This window comes from Dendrobates tinctorius, unplaced genomic scaffold (assembly GCF_039654945.1).
Source record: "Dendrobates tinctorius isolate UK_male_01 unplaced genomic scaffold, ASM3965494v1 ptg000164l, whole genome shotgun sequence".
Taxonomy (NCBI): Eukaryota; Metazoa; Chordata; class Amphibia; order Anura; family Dendrobatidae; genus Dendrobates; species Dendrobates tinctorius.
The window spans coordinates 7667579-7680599 of NW_027361831.1; the positions used below are offsets into that span (position 1 = coordinate 7667579).

The 13021-nt window shown below is 44.6% G+C and overlaps 1 protein-coding gene across 1 annotated transcript in view; it reads right to left on the minus strand.

The window, feature by feature from the left end:
• Nucleotides 1-200: 200 nt before the first annotated feature.
• The window catches only part of LOC141052937 (uncharacterized), a 310086-nt gene continuing 297265 nt past the window's right edge, over nt 201-13021 (minus strand). The window contains exon 8 of the mRNA XM_073550268.1: nt 201-1675. Coding sequence (XP_073406369.1) covers nt 706-1675 — 970 coding nt within the window. The 3' untranslated portion in view covers nt 201-705. The remainder of the gene's footprint in view (nt 1676-13021) is intronic.

Genomic DNA, 13021 nt, shown 5'->3' on the forward strand with positions numbered 1-13021 from the left:
TGATCTCAAGGTCATCTGATTTAAAAATTTCAGACATATGTTGTTCCTCTGAATTTCTTGTGTGTTAAAAGTGCGTATTATAGTAAAAAAAAATACAGTAGTTTAATTATACGGCTGTCTGTTAAATGTTTTTTTGTACAATTTGTCAATAAAACTTATAGTTTCTCTCCGTGTGAGTTTTTTTGATGATCAACAAAATATGATTTTTCAGTAATTTATTTAAGTTGCAATTTTTGCTGAAATTTTTCAATTTTTATAGGAAAAGAAAGATAATACATTTGAATTTTTTTTTTACTATTGGTTTATAGGTTGTCACCCAATCTTATTCTTTAGTAATACATTAGCATTCAGTTAAACATTTTCAACTATAAAAAGATATAAAGTGTAAAAGCTCATGAACAAACACAGACTCAGACAAAAGGAAAGGGGAAATATGACATGGATTGTTATGACTTATTAATATCCATCTCATAGAGGTCATATACTTAGCATGGCCCAAAAGGAATCCCAAGACGACTAAAAATGGTAAATCTCTCTAAAGTATAGTCAATAATGGTTGCCTGGTACTCAAAATTCCTGAATTCCTTGAAGAGAGAATATAGATCTCAGTAATGAATGTTTCACATTCTAGGTAAGATAATGACTTCTCGCTGTGTGGGATTTTTGATGTTTAAGAATGTACCATTTTCGGTTAAAACATTTTCCTTATTCTGTACATGAAAAAGGCTTGCAACCTGTGTGGGTTTTCTGGTGTGTAATAAGATTTGATTTCTGGTTAAAATATCTCCCACATTCTGAACAGAAAAAAGGCTTCTCCCCTGTGTGAGTTCTCTGATGTGTAATAAGATTTGATTTCTGATTAAAATATCTCCCACATTCTGAACAGAGAAAGGGCTTCTCCCCTGTGTGAGTTCTCTGGTGACAAACAAGGGCTGACTTTGCTGCAAAACAACTTCCACATTCTGAACAAGAAAACGGCTTCTTCCCTGTGTGAGCTTTCTTGTGTGCATTAAGATTGACTTTATACATTTTTTTCCCAAATTCTGAATATGAATATGGTTTTCCCCCTTTGTGAAATATTTGATGTGCAACAAGAAATGATTTACGTGTAAAACATTTCCCACATTCTGAACACGAAAAAGGCTTCTCCCCTGTGTGAGTTCTCAGGTGTCTAACAAGGTGAGATTTCTCTACAAAACATTTTCCACATTCTGAACATGAAAAAGGCTTTTCTGAACTGTGAGTTCTCTGATGTACAATAAGCGATGTTTTCTGTCCAAAACATCTTCCACATTCTGAACATGAAAAAGGCTTCTCCCCAGTGTGAGTTCTCTGATGGGCAGCAAGTGATGATTTATGTCCAAAACATTTTCCACATTCTGAACATGGAAAAGGCTTTTCTCCTTTGTGAGTTCTCTGATGCGCAACAAGCGATGATTTATGTCCAAAACATTTCCCACATTCTGAACATGAAAATGGCTTCTCCCCTGTGTGAATTCTCTGGTGACCAACAAGATTTGATTTCACATTAAAACATTTCCCACAGTCTGAACATGAATATGGCTTCTCCCCTGTGTGAGTTCTCTGGTGAATAATAAGATCAGTTTTCAGGTAAAACGATTTCCCACATTCTAAACACGAATATGGCTTCTGCCCAGTATGAATTCTCTCATGCCTAGCAAGTTTTGATTTCTGGTTAAAATCTCTTCCACATTTGATACAAGAAAATCTCTTCTCCTCTGTGTCAATTTTTGGATGTTTAACAAAAGATGATTGAAAGGGAAAATCATTTCCATGTTCTGGCTTCTTTGATTTTCTTGCAGTTTGTTTTTTAATGCCTCTTTTCTGACTTTTATTTTTATTAGGTGTCTGTAATGAATCAGAAGATAGGACCTGATAAGATGAAAGATCTTTGCTGTGAAGGGATGATGGTACATAGGGAGTAATAGCATTCACTTCAGTTGAATTCTGTGTGATCTCAAGGTCTTCTGATTTAAAAATGGAAGATGTCAGCAGTCCCTCTGCTCTCCTATCACCGTCATCTGCCAAGAATAAAACCAATTACTATTTTTGATTAAAATATCCTTGAAATATATATTTTTGAACGTTTCCACTCAAATTTTTAAACAAAATGGGAAGTTATGTTGCAAAATTTAATTATTCACTAGGACAATGACAGTTCACAGTCCAATAGAACCTGTATGAACATGAACCAGTAGAGCGTGGTGTTCAATTGTTTGTTCATTCTGCCTACCAAATATAAAAAGTCACCAAAAATTATTAATAAAATAATACTAATAAACTTTTACTCATTCCAGTAAATACAGGCCCTTACAGTTTTGTAAATTGAATTGAACATATAAAACAATTATTGCTAAAATTGTAAGCCTTCTATTAAAGAAAAAACATAAGAGAATATTGAAAAAATAGAACGGGATGTTGGAAAAATGTAGAGTAGAAATACGACAATAACTATTTTGTCTGTTATCTGGATCTGATTAAGGCCCGTATAAATTTAAAGTTTGAAAATTACAAATCATTCTAAACTATTTGGAAAATTTCAGGTATTTTCCAAATTAAAAGCAAAATATAACAACCTAAAATTGGCAGAAACGTAAAGTACAATGTGTCACAGAAAAAAACTATTTCAGAAATCACTGGAATCAGAAGAAGCATACAAAGTTGTCACCATATAAAGTGATATGTCAGATTTGAAAAATGAGGCCTGGTTAGGAAAAAAACACTGGCTGCAGGAAGTGGTTAAATCAGGGTATTTTGGGCACTAATTACCAATTACTGTAGTCAAAAGCTGTGACTATAGACAAAAACACATCTACTGAAATGATCAAACTCTACAGTCTTTATCAGAAAAAAAAATGAGTACCTAGTGGTGAAACCTCTCTGGAGTAATTAGAGTATGCAGTTTGGTGGTTCTTGGCAATCTAAACTATCTTAGGACCAATATTTTCGTGAAGAAATATTAGACATTTAAAAATAACCTTTTATAATAGTGCAGAGCTGAGGTGTCTTACATTTAGATATCCGGCATTTGAAAGAAGTAATTCAGTCCTTTTTTTTTTTAAAGACTACCAAGGAGTTGCAGATTCACATAAGTGAGGCAGGCCGATCCCACTAAAATCAAATATAATGACTCCCGAGACCTCAATGTGCGCATGCATCGCCTTCAGCGGCCATTTTCCTGAAGCCCACCATTGGCAAGTCACTGGGACGTATTGGGACTCCGCTCACGGCTGATATTTGCAGGGCTCACAGCATTGCCCCACTCCTGCCTCTGCCAGATTCCTGCAGCAGCAACAACTTTGCTTCCTGTGAACCCACTCCAATGTCGCTGCCCCACCCATAAGTTACCGTAAATTTGGACTATAAGATGCATCATTTCCTATTTTCCTTCCCAAAATTTGGGTTGCGTATTATAGCACAGTGCATCTTATAGTCCACAAAATATGGTATGATAGAGCCACCAACCACACATAGCCTAGGGATACAGAGGAAAAGTGTTCAGACCCTTTTACATTTTTCACTATTGTTTCATTGCAGCCATTTGGTTGAATCAAAAAACTTCATTTTGTTTCTCATTAATGTATACTCCGCAAATTTATTAAAAAAGTAAAACTGAAATATCACATGGTCATAAGTATTCAGATCCTTTGTTCAGTATTGAGTAGAAGCACCCTTTTGAGCTCTCCAGTTCCATCAGGTTGGATGGTGAATGTTCGTGGACAGCCATTTTCAGGTCTCTCCAGAGATGCTCAATTGGGTTTAGGTCAGGGCTCTGGCTGGGCCAGTCAAGAATGGTCCCAGAGTTATTCTGAAGCCACTCCTTTGTTATTTTACCTGTGTGCTTAGGGTCATTGTCTTGTTGGAAGGTGAACCTTTGGCCAAGCCTGAGGTCCAGAGCACTCTGGAAGAGGTTTTCATCCAGGATATCTCTGTACTTGGCTGCATTCATGTTTCCTTCAATTGCAATCAGTCGTCCTGGACCTGCAGCTAAAAAACACCCCCATAGCATGATGCTGCCACCACCATGTTTCACTGTTGGGATTGTATTGGGCAGGTGATGAGCAGTGCCTGGTTTTCTCCACACATACCGCTTAGAATTATCACCAAAAAGTTCTATCTTCGTCTCATCAGACCAGAGAATCTTTTTTCTCATAGTTTGTGTGTCCTTCGTGTGTTTTTTTACAAACTCTATGCAGGCTTTCATATGTCTTGCACTGAGGAGAGGCTTTCATCGGGCCATTCTGCCATAAAGGCCCGACTGGTGGAGGGCTGCAGTGAGAGTTGACTTTGTGGAACTTTCACCCATATCCCTACTCTATCTGTGGATCTCAGTCACAGTGATCTTGGGGTTCTTCTTTGCCTCTCTCTCAACAAGGTTCTTCTCCCACGATTGCTTAGTTTGGCTGGATGGCCAGGTCTAGGAAGACTTCTGGTGGTCCCAAACTTGTTCCATTTAAGGATTATGGAGGCCACTGTGTTCTTAGAGACCTTGAGTACTGCAGAAATTCTTTTGTAACCTCGGCCACATCTATGCCTTGCCACAATTCTGTCTCTGAGCTCCTTGGCCAGTTCCTTTGACCTCGTGATTCTCATTTGGTCTGACATGCACTGTGAGCTGTGAGGTCTTATATAGACAGGTGTGTGCCTTTTCAAATCAAGTCCTATCAGTTTAATTAAACATATCTGGACTCCAATGAAGGAATAGAACCATCTCAAGGAAGATCAGAAGGAAATGGAAAGCATGTGAGTTAAATATGAGTGTCTGAGCAAAGGGTCTGAATACTTATGACCATGTGATATTTCAGTTTTTCTTTTTTAATAAATTTGCCAAAATTTCTACATTTCTGTTTTATTTCAGTCAAGATGGGGTGCAGAGTGTACATTAATGTGAAAAAAAATGAACTTTTTTGAATTTACCAAATGGCTGCAATGAAGCAAAGGGTGAAAAATTTAAAGGGGTCTGAATACTGTCCGTACCCACTGTATATCATGGCAGAGGTGTAATTTTTTTTTGTGTAGTTTATCGAAATCCTCTTTGAAGTTTTTCAGTTTAAAAAGAAAAAGAGAAGTCAGGAAAAATGGAAAATCTGTTGCAATTTTGCAGAAATTCACACTTAGCCCTCACTGCACATTTAATGTTGACCTGGTCTTGTAGGGACCATATGAGCACATTCAGCAGTACAGAAAGGAGAGAAGGTAGATTCAACCTATATGATGCCATGATTCTATTAAGACAACAGCATTATCAACCTCCACTTTTCCTTAGGGGAACACCATAATATTTTTCTTCAAGTGATTTTCTAGCTTGTCAGCACATTCTGTCATTTGGCTTTTTAGTCTACAGATCAGGACAAGTAAGAGCAACTTCTAATTCCAGGGGGTAGGTGTACCATCCAGATTGTAAGCTCTATAGAAAAATGACTTTTAATCCTCAAAGTAATTTGAAAAGTTCCATTTTGCCTCCAAACCGAGAATGTTGTAGTTTGGAGGTAAAATGGTGATCACATGATTTTAATATGGCCGCACTTCACCACTGATAAAGCAGCTGTATTTACTCTGTATTTACTGACTACTACTCACCTCGGTCGTCATATGTAGGAATCTCCGCTTCACATCGCTCAACACCCTTCACATATGTTTCTGTAGTATTAATATGGGTCAGATCTTTACCCTGAAACAAATATTGCAAAAGTCACAGACAGATGGAGAAGTCATATCTATGATCAGCTCTAATCCTGCCATCTCCACCGTTCTCATTACACAAGTATAAAATATATAATACTGGTGGATAAAACACGACTTTCACAGAACCCCCCAGCACCCCGAATAGGAGATGCATGTATGATAGGTGCAATGTGAAATGCATACCCCTAATGCAGCAACTGACCGGCTGCGACCCCTGGGCAGAGGTAAACGAGATATCCCACTTCGGACCTCCCCTCACCTTTGTAAATCCCACGGTAAATGATCGGGGGGTCGCCGGCCACCTGCGGCTATTGTAATGTACATTTGGCGTCTTAATTGGAGCCTGTTATCTACTGGCCCGCCACATATTGATTGTCCTGTCCTCTGTATATACAGTGGGGAAAAAAAGTATTTAGTCAGTCAGCAATAGTGCAAGTTCCACCACTTAAAAAGATGAGAGGCGTCTGTAATTTACATCATAGGTAGACCTCAACTATGGGAGACAAACTGAGAAAAAAAAAATCGAGAAAATCACATTGTCTGTTTTTTTTTCATTTTATTTGCATATTATGGTGGAAAATAAGTATTTGGTCAGAAACAAGCAATCAAGATTTCTGGCTCTCACAGACCTGTAACTTCTTCTTTAAGAGTCTCCTCTTTCCTCCACTCATTACGTGTAGTAATGGCACCTGTTTAAACTTGTTATCAGTATAAAAAGACACCTGTGCACACCCTCATACAGTCTGACTCCAAATTCCACTATGGTGAAGACCAAAGAGCTGTCAAAGGACACCAGAAACAAAATTGTAGCCCTGCACCAGGCTGGGAAGACTGAATCTGCAATAGCCAACCAGCTTGGAGTGAAGAAATCAACTGTGGGAGCAATAATTAGAAAATGGAAGACATACAAGACCACTGATAATCTCCCTCGATCTGGTGCTCCACGCAAAATCCCACCCCGTGGGGTCAGAATGATCACAAGAACGGTGAGCAAAAATCCCAGAACCACGCGGGGGGACCTAGTGAATGAACTGCAGAGAGCTGGGACCAATGTAACAAGGCCTACCATAAGTAACACACTACGCCACCATGGACTCAGATCCTGCAGTGCCAGACGTGTCCCACTGCTTAAGCCTGTACATGTCCGGGCCCGTCTGAAGTTTGCTAGAGAGCATTTGGATGATCCAGAGGAGTTTTGGGAGAATGTCCTATGGTCTGATGAAACCAAACTGGAACTGTTTGGTAGAAACACAACTTGTCGTGTTTGGAGGAAAAAGAATACTGAGTTGCATCCATCAAACACCATACCTACTGTAAAGCATGGTGGTGGAAACATCATGCTTTGGGGATGTTTCTCTGCAAAGGGGCCAGGACGACTGATCCGGGTACATGAAAGAATGAATGGGGCCATGTATCGTGAGATTTTGAGTGCAAACCTCCTTCCATCAGCAAGGGCATTGAAGATGAAACGTGGCTGGGTCTTTCAACATGACAATGATCCAAAGCACACCACCAGGGCAACGAAGGAGTGGCTTCGTAAGAAGCATTTCAAGGTCCTGGAGTGGCCTAGCCAGTCTCCAGATCTCAACCCTATAGAAAACCTTTGGAGGGAGTTGAAAGTCTGTGTTGCCAAGTGAAAAGCCAAAAACATCACTGCTCTAGAGGAGATCTGCATGGAGGAATGGGCCAACATACCAACAACAGTGTGTGGCAACCTTGTGAAGACTTACAGAAAACGTTTGACCTCTGTCATTGCCAACAAAGGATATATCACAAAGTATTGAGATGAAATTTTGTTTCTGACCAAAAACTTATTTTCCACCATAATATGCAAATAAAATGAAAAAAAAAACAGACAATGTGATTTTCTGGATTTTTTTTCCTCAGTTTGTCTCCCATAGTTGAGGTCTACCTATGATGTAAATTACAGACGCCTCTCATCTTTTTAAGTGGTGGAACTTGCACTATTGCTGACTGACTAAATACTTTTTTTCCCCACTGTATATATATTCTGAGACCGGTGAGTAAAATGTTGTCACACTGGAAATACGTGGAGAAGCAGTGATCTTTTATATGTTCCCATGTTACAAAGCCTTTCGAGCCAGCGTCCTTCATCCAGAAGTGAGAAAAAGCAGAGTGGACCTCCTGAAACACGGGGTGGTAATGTAAGAGGTATTACAGCACAGAAGACCTCGTTACACTGGTGGCAGCAGCGGGATATGATACCCCGTCTATAGGAGTAAAGGACTGAATGGAAAACAACTACCAGAAGTTAAAGAGGAATACATTAAAAGACCTAGTGGAAGCTCGAGGGTTAATCGCCAGCGACAAAACAAAAGCGGATTTGATAGCAGCCATCATGGAACACGACAGTGCAGCGCCTCCCAATGTGAACGTGGAAGAGACTGAATTCCACAGGGAGGTAAAGAGCAGACTAGCGTTCTATGGCCCAAACCCTGCAGTAGAGATCGAACGAGAGGTGATGGCTTATGTGCGTAGTGATCTGAAGGAAAAGATGGCAGAGTGGACCAGGATAGAGCTAGCCAAGATGGAGATGGCAGAGCGGAGAGAGGAGAGTCAACGAGCAGGGCGAGCTCTGGCCTCCGTCCAGGTACAGTCAACAGTAAGCCACAAAAACATGGATTTTTGTGATAACTCACCGTAAAATCCTTTTCTCCGAGACGCTCATTGGGGGACACAGGTACTGTGGTGTATGCTACTGCCACCTGGAGGCTGACACTAAGTGAACAAAAAGAGGTTAGCTCCTCCTCCGCCGCATACACCCTCGCCCCGATTGCGGGCGGAAACCAGTTTAGTGCAACAGCAGTAGGAGAACACAAAACAAATCATCCTTAATGCAGATACCAATATGTCTGGAAAGGGACCACCCTAACATCAGCAAAAATGCATATTAGTTAAATAAACAAGAGCCAATTGGCTATCAGGGTGGGTGCTGTGTCCCCCAATGAGCGTCTCGGAGAAAAGGATTTTACGGTGAGTTATCACAAAAATCCATGTTTCTCCTTCATCTCATTGGGGGACACAGGTACTGTGGGATGTCCTAAAGCAGTCCCTGGGTGTGAAGTTGACTCACCGATCCAAGTTACATGCACCTCATGTCTAAAGCTGCGTCACCGCTGCTTGGAGAATCCTTCTACCCAGGCTCGCATCTGACGAAGCCTGAGAATGGACATTACAATGTTTAGTAAACGTGTGCAGGCTGGACCAGGTTGCTGCCTTGCAAACCTGTTCCGTCGAAGCCTGGTGCCAAAGCACCCAAGAGGCGCCCACTGCCCGAGTAGAGTGTGCTCTGATCCCTGCTGGAACCGGTGCACCCCTGGTGCAGTAGGCTTCCTGAATAGTTAGACGGATCCACCTGGCTATGGTCGATTTAGAGGCTGCGAGTCCCTTCCTGCTCCCCTCGGGTAGCACGAACAGCATGTCCGTCTGGCGAAAGGGTGCCGTCTGCGACACGTACCTCCTGAGTGCTCTCACCAGGTCCAATGTATGAAGAGCCTTTTCCACACGGTGTACTGGCGCTGGACAAAACGAGGGCAAGACAATATCCTCATCAATGTGGAATGAGGAAACGACCTTCGGCAGAAAGGGGGGAGCTGGTCTAAGCACCACCTTATCCCTGTAGAAGTTGAGAAACGGTGCTCGGCAGGATAGGGCTGCCAACTCCGAGACTCGCCTAATGGAAGTTATGGCTACAAGGAATACCACCTTCCAGTTAAGATACGACAAGGAAATGTCTTGAAGAGGTTCGAATGGAGCTTCCTGCAGCACACTCAGGACCAGATTAAGGTCCCAGGCGTCCAGGGGTGCCCTATAGGGAGGTACCAAGTGGGAGACTCCCTGGATGAAAGTCCTCACCTGCATATTGGTAGGATGGACAAGGCCGATATATGTCTCCTAAGGGAGCTCGGGGCCAACCCTGAGTCTAGGCCCGACTGGAGAAAGGCCAAGATGTTGGGGATAGAAAATGTCAGTGGAGAAAAATTGCGATCTCGACACCAAGCAAAGAAGACCTTCCAGGTGTGATGGTAAATTCTCGCCGAGGTAGGCTTCCGGGCACTAACCATTGTAGCGACCACTTCGCGCCCAAACCCCGTCTGGGTCAGAATCCAAGATTCAATGGCCATGCCGTCAAACACTGGCCCCCTGAGCTCGGGTGGAAGATCGGGCCCTGGGACAGCAGATCTGGGCACTCTGGCAGTCGCCATGGGACGTAGGCGAGCAGCTGCACCAGATTTGTGTACCATGCCCGCCAGGGCCAGTCTGGGGCCAGCAGAATCGCTGGAACCCCTTTTGTTTTGATCTTCTTGATGACCCTCAGAAGTAGTGGCAGCGGGGGGAACAAGTATGGAAGGCGAAATTGACTCCATGGCAGAACCAATGCATCTACGGCGATCGCCCGCAGGTCCCGAGACCAGGCGACGAACATGGGTACCTTGGCGTTCACCCTGGAGGCCATTAGATCCACATCCGGTGTTCCCCACCATTGGCAAATCTGCTGGAAGACTTCAGGGTGCAGAGACCATTCCCCGGACACGACACCCTGCTGGCTGAGGAAGTCCGCTGCCCAATTTTCAACGCCCGGGATGTGGGCCGCCGATATTACCGAATGGTTCCTCTCGGCCCAGTGAAGCACGTGTCCCACCTCGCGCATGGTTACCCTGCTGCGGGTGCCCTCTTGATGATTTACGTATGCCACCGCCGTGGCGTTGTCTGATCGGGAGGTGAGCCTCCTGCTGTGACCATTGCCCCTGGGTCGTGTGGTGGCGAAAAACTGCTCCCCAGCCGAGGAGGCTGGCGTCGGTTGTGACCACCAGCCACTGGTCTGGGGGAAAGGGTTTCCCCTGAAGGAGGGAGGAACTGATCGTCCACCACTCTAGTGACTGTCTGACCTGAGAGGACAACCGTCACCGACGATCGAGCGTGAACGGGTTCTTGTCCCAAGATGACAAGAGGGCGTGCTGCAGGGGGCGAAGATGAAATTGGGCAAACTGAATCGCTTCCATTGCTGCCACCATCTTCCCTAGTACCCTCATTCCAAACTGAATGGTGAGAGGGACTGGTTGTAGAAGCTTCCGGACTCCTTGCCGGAGCGCTAGGGTTTTGTCTTGAGGGAGAATTATCAACCCTCAGGAGGTGTCAAAAATCATCCCTAAAAAAAGAAATCCTCTGGGCTGGGACAAGGGATGATTTTTTCCTGTTGACCAACCACCCTAAGCGGGAGAGGGTATCCAGCGTGATGCTGACGTTTTCCTCGCATGCCCGAAATGAGGGGGCCTTCACCAAGAGGTCGTCTAAGTATGGCAAGACGACTATGCCCCGAGAGTGTAAGATGGCTATGACGACCGCCATTACCTTTGTGAACACTCTGGGGGCGGTGGCTAGCCCGAAGGGCAGTGCTACAAACTGGAAATGTCGGCCATTGATGGCGAAACGTAGAAACCTGTGATGCGGAGGAAAAATGGGGACGTGCAGGTAGGCATCCTGGACGTCGATAGAGGCCAAGTATTCCCCTTGCTCCATGGCTGATATAACTGAACGGAGAGATTCCATTCGGAAATGTTTGATCCTGATGAACTTGTTCAGGACCTTCAGGTCCAGAACCGGCCTGACTGTCCCGTCCTTTTTGGGGACCGTGAACAGATTGGAATAAAAACCCTGATCCTTCTCGGGCTCTGGTACGGGAATAATGACTCCGTTGTGCTGGAGTGACTCGACGGCTCCTAGCAACGCCTTTGCCCGGGCCTCCACTTTGGGAAGCTGGGAAAGAAAGAATCGTTTTGGGGGATACCTGACAAACTCTATCTTGTACCCCAAGGACACCAGTTCCGTCACCTATGAGTCGTGTGCTACCGTGACCCAGACGTGGCAAAACCGGAGCAAGCAGCCGCCTACTCTGCTGATGTTGCCTAAAAAGTGCTCCGAGTCATTCCCCCCATTTCCTTGTAGATTGTAAGCTTGCGAGCAGGGACCTCACTCCTAATGTCATTGTTTGAATTGTCTTAACTTGTATTGAATTTATTGTCTGTACATGTCCCCGCTTAATTGTAAAGTGCTGCGGAATATGTTGGCGCTATATAAATAAAAATTATTATTATTATTATTATTTAGCTGAGGCTCTCTGGGACCTGGTTCTCCTCGACCTGGGCTGGCGAGCACGCATCCTGCCCAACGGGTTGGCTCTATATGAGACCTGTAGATCCCTATCCTGGTTGGAGCAACCTGGAGCGGCGGAACTGGCCTCTGCCGTCCACCCGGGGTTGTGAAATGTCCGAAACCGTGCCTGAGGCTGGTGAAATGGCGGTTTGACCCCTTGTTGTGGGAGGAAACTGCTCTTTCCCCCTGTAGCATCAGAGATGAGCTGGTCTAACTTTTCCCCGAATAGGCGGCCACCTTGACAAGGCAGGGAAGTCAAGGACTTCTTGGAAGTTGAATCGGCCTGCCACATCCTTAACCATAGGGCCCTCCTAATTGAAATTGCATTTGCGGCCGCAAGTGTCGCGCAATTGGCTGCATCCAAGGAAGCATTGATTAAGTAATCACCAGCCATAGCGATCTGACTCGCGATCTCTGATACCTCCATAGGCAGGTCCCTATCCTGCAGGGCCTTGTTCAATGATTCTGACCATGACATCATGGCCTTGGCTACCCATGTTGCCGCGAACGAGGGAGAGAGTGCTGATCCTAATGCTTCATATACCGAGCGAGCCAAGCTCTCTATGAGCCGATCAATGGGGTTCTTAATAGAAGAACCACTAGGTACGGACAACAGGGCTTTAGAGGCCAAGCATGACACTGGTGGATCCACTGTTGGGTATTCCGCCCATTTCTTACAGAGCTCCGGGGCAAACGGATATTTTGCCTCGAGCGTCTTCTGGCCCGAGAAACGCCTATCCGGCCGTACCCTGTGACGCTGCACTATGTCCTCGAACTCTGGGTGAGTGCAAAATACTGTATGAGGTCACTTAGCCTGCTTAAAGGATACTTTATGACCTGAGGCCAGGGTGACATCATCCTCAATCCCCAAAGTCTGATTGACAGCTTCGATGAGGCTGTCAACTGTTTCCCGACACCCTGGCGTATCTAGGTCCAGGGGTTCGTCTGCGTTATAATCTGAACTCTGCCCGCTCTAGACTGTTGGTGAAGGAGAGCGAGACGCCGAACTCACGGATGCCGAGGCACCGGATGGGCCAGGAGACGCTGTGTGGGTTCTTTTCCTTTGCGCCTGCCTGGAGTGAGAGCGGCCCCTGCAGGCCGGAGGCTCTTGTGAGGTGGATGACCCCTCCCAGATAGGCGA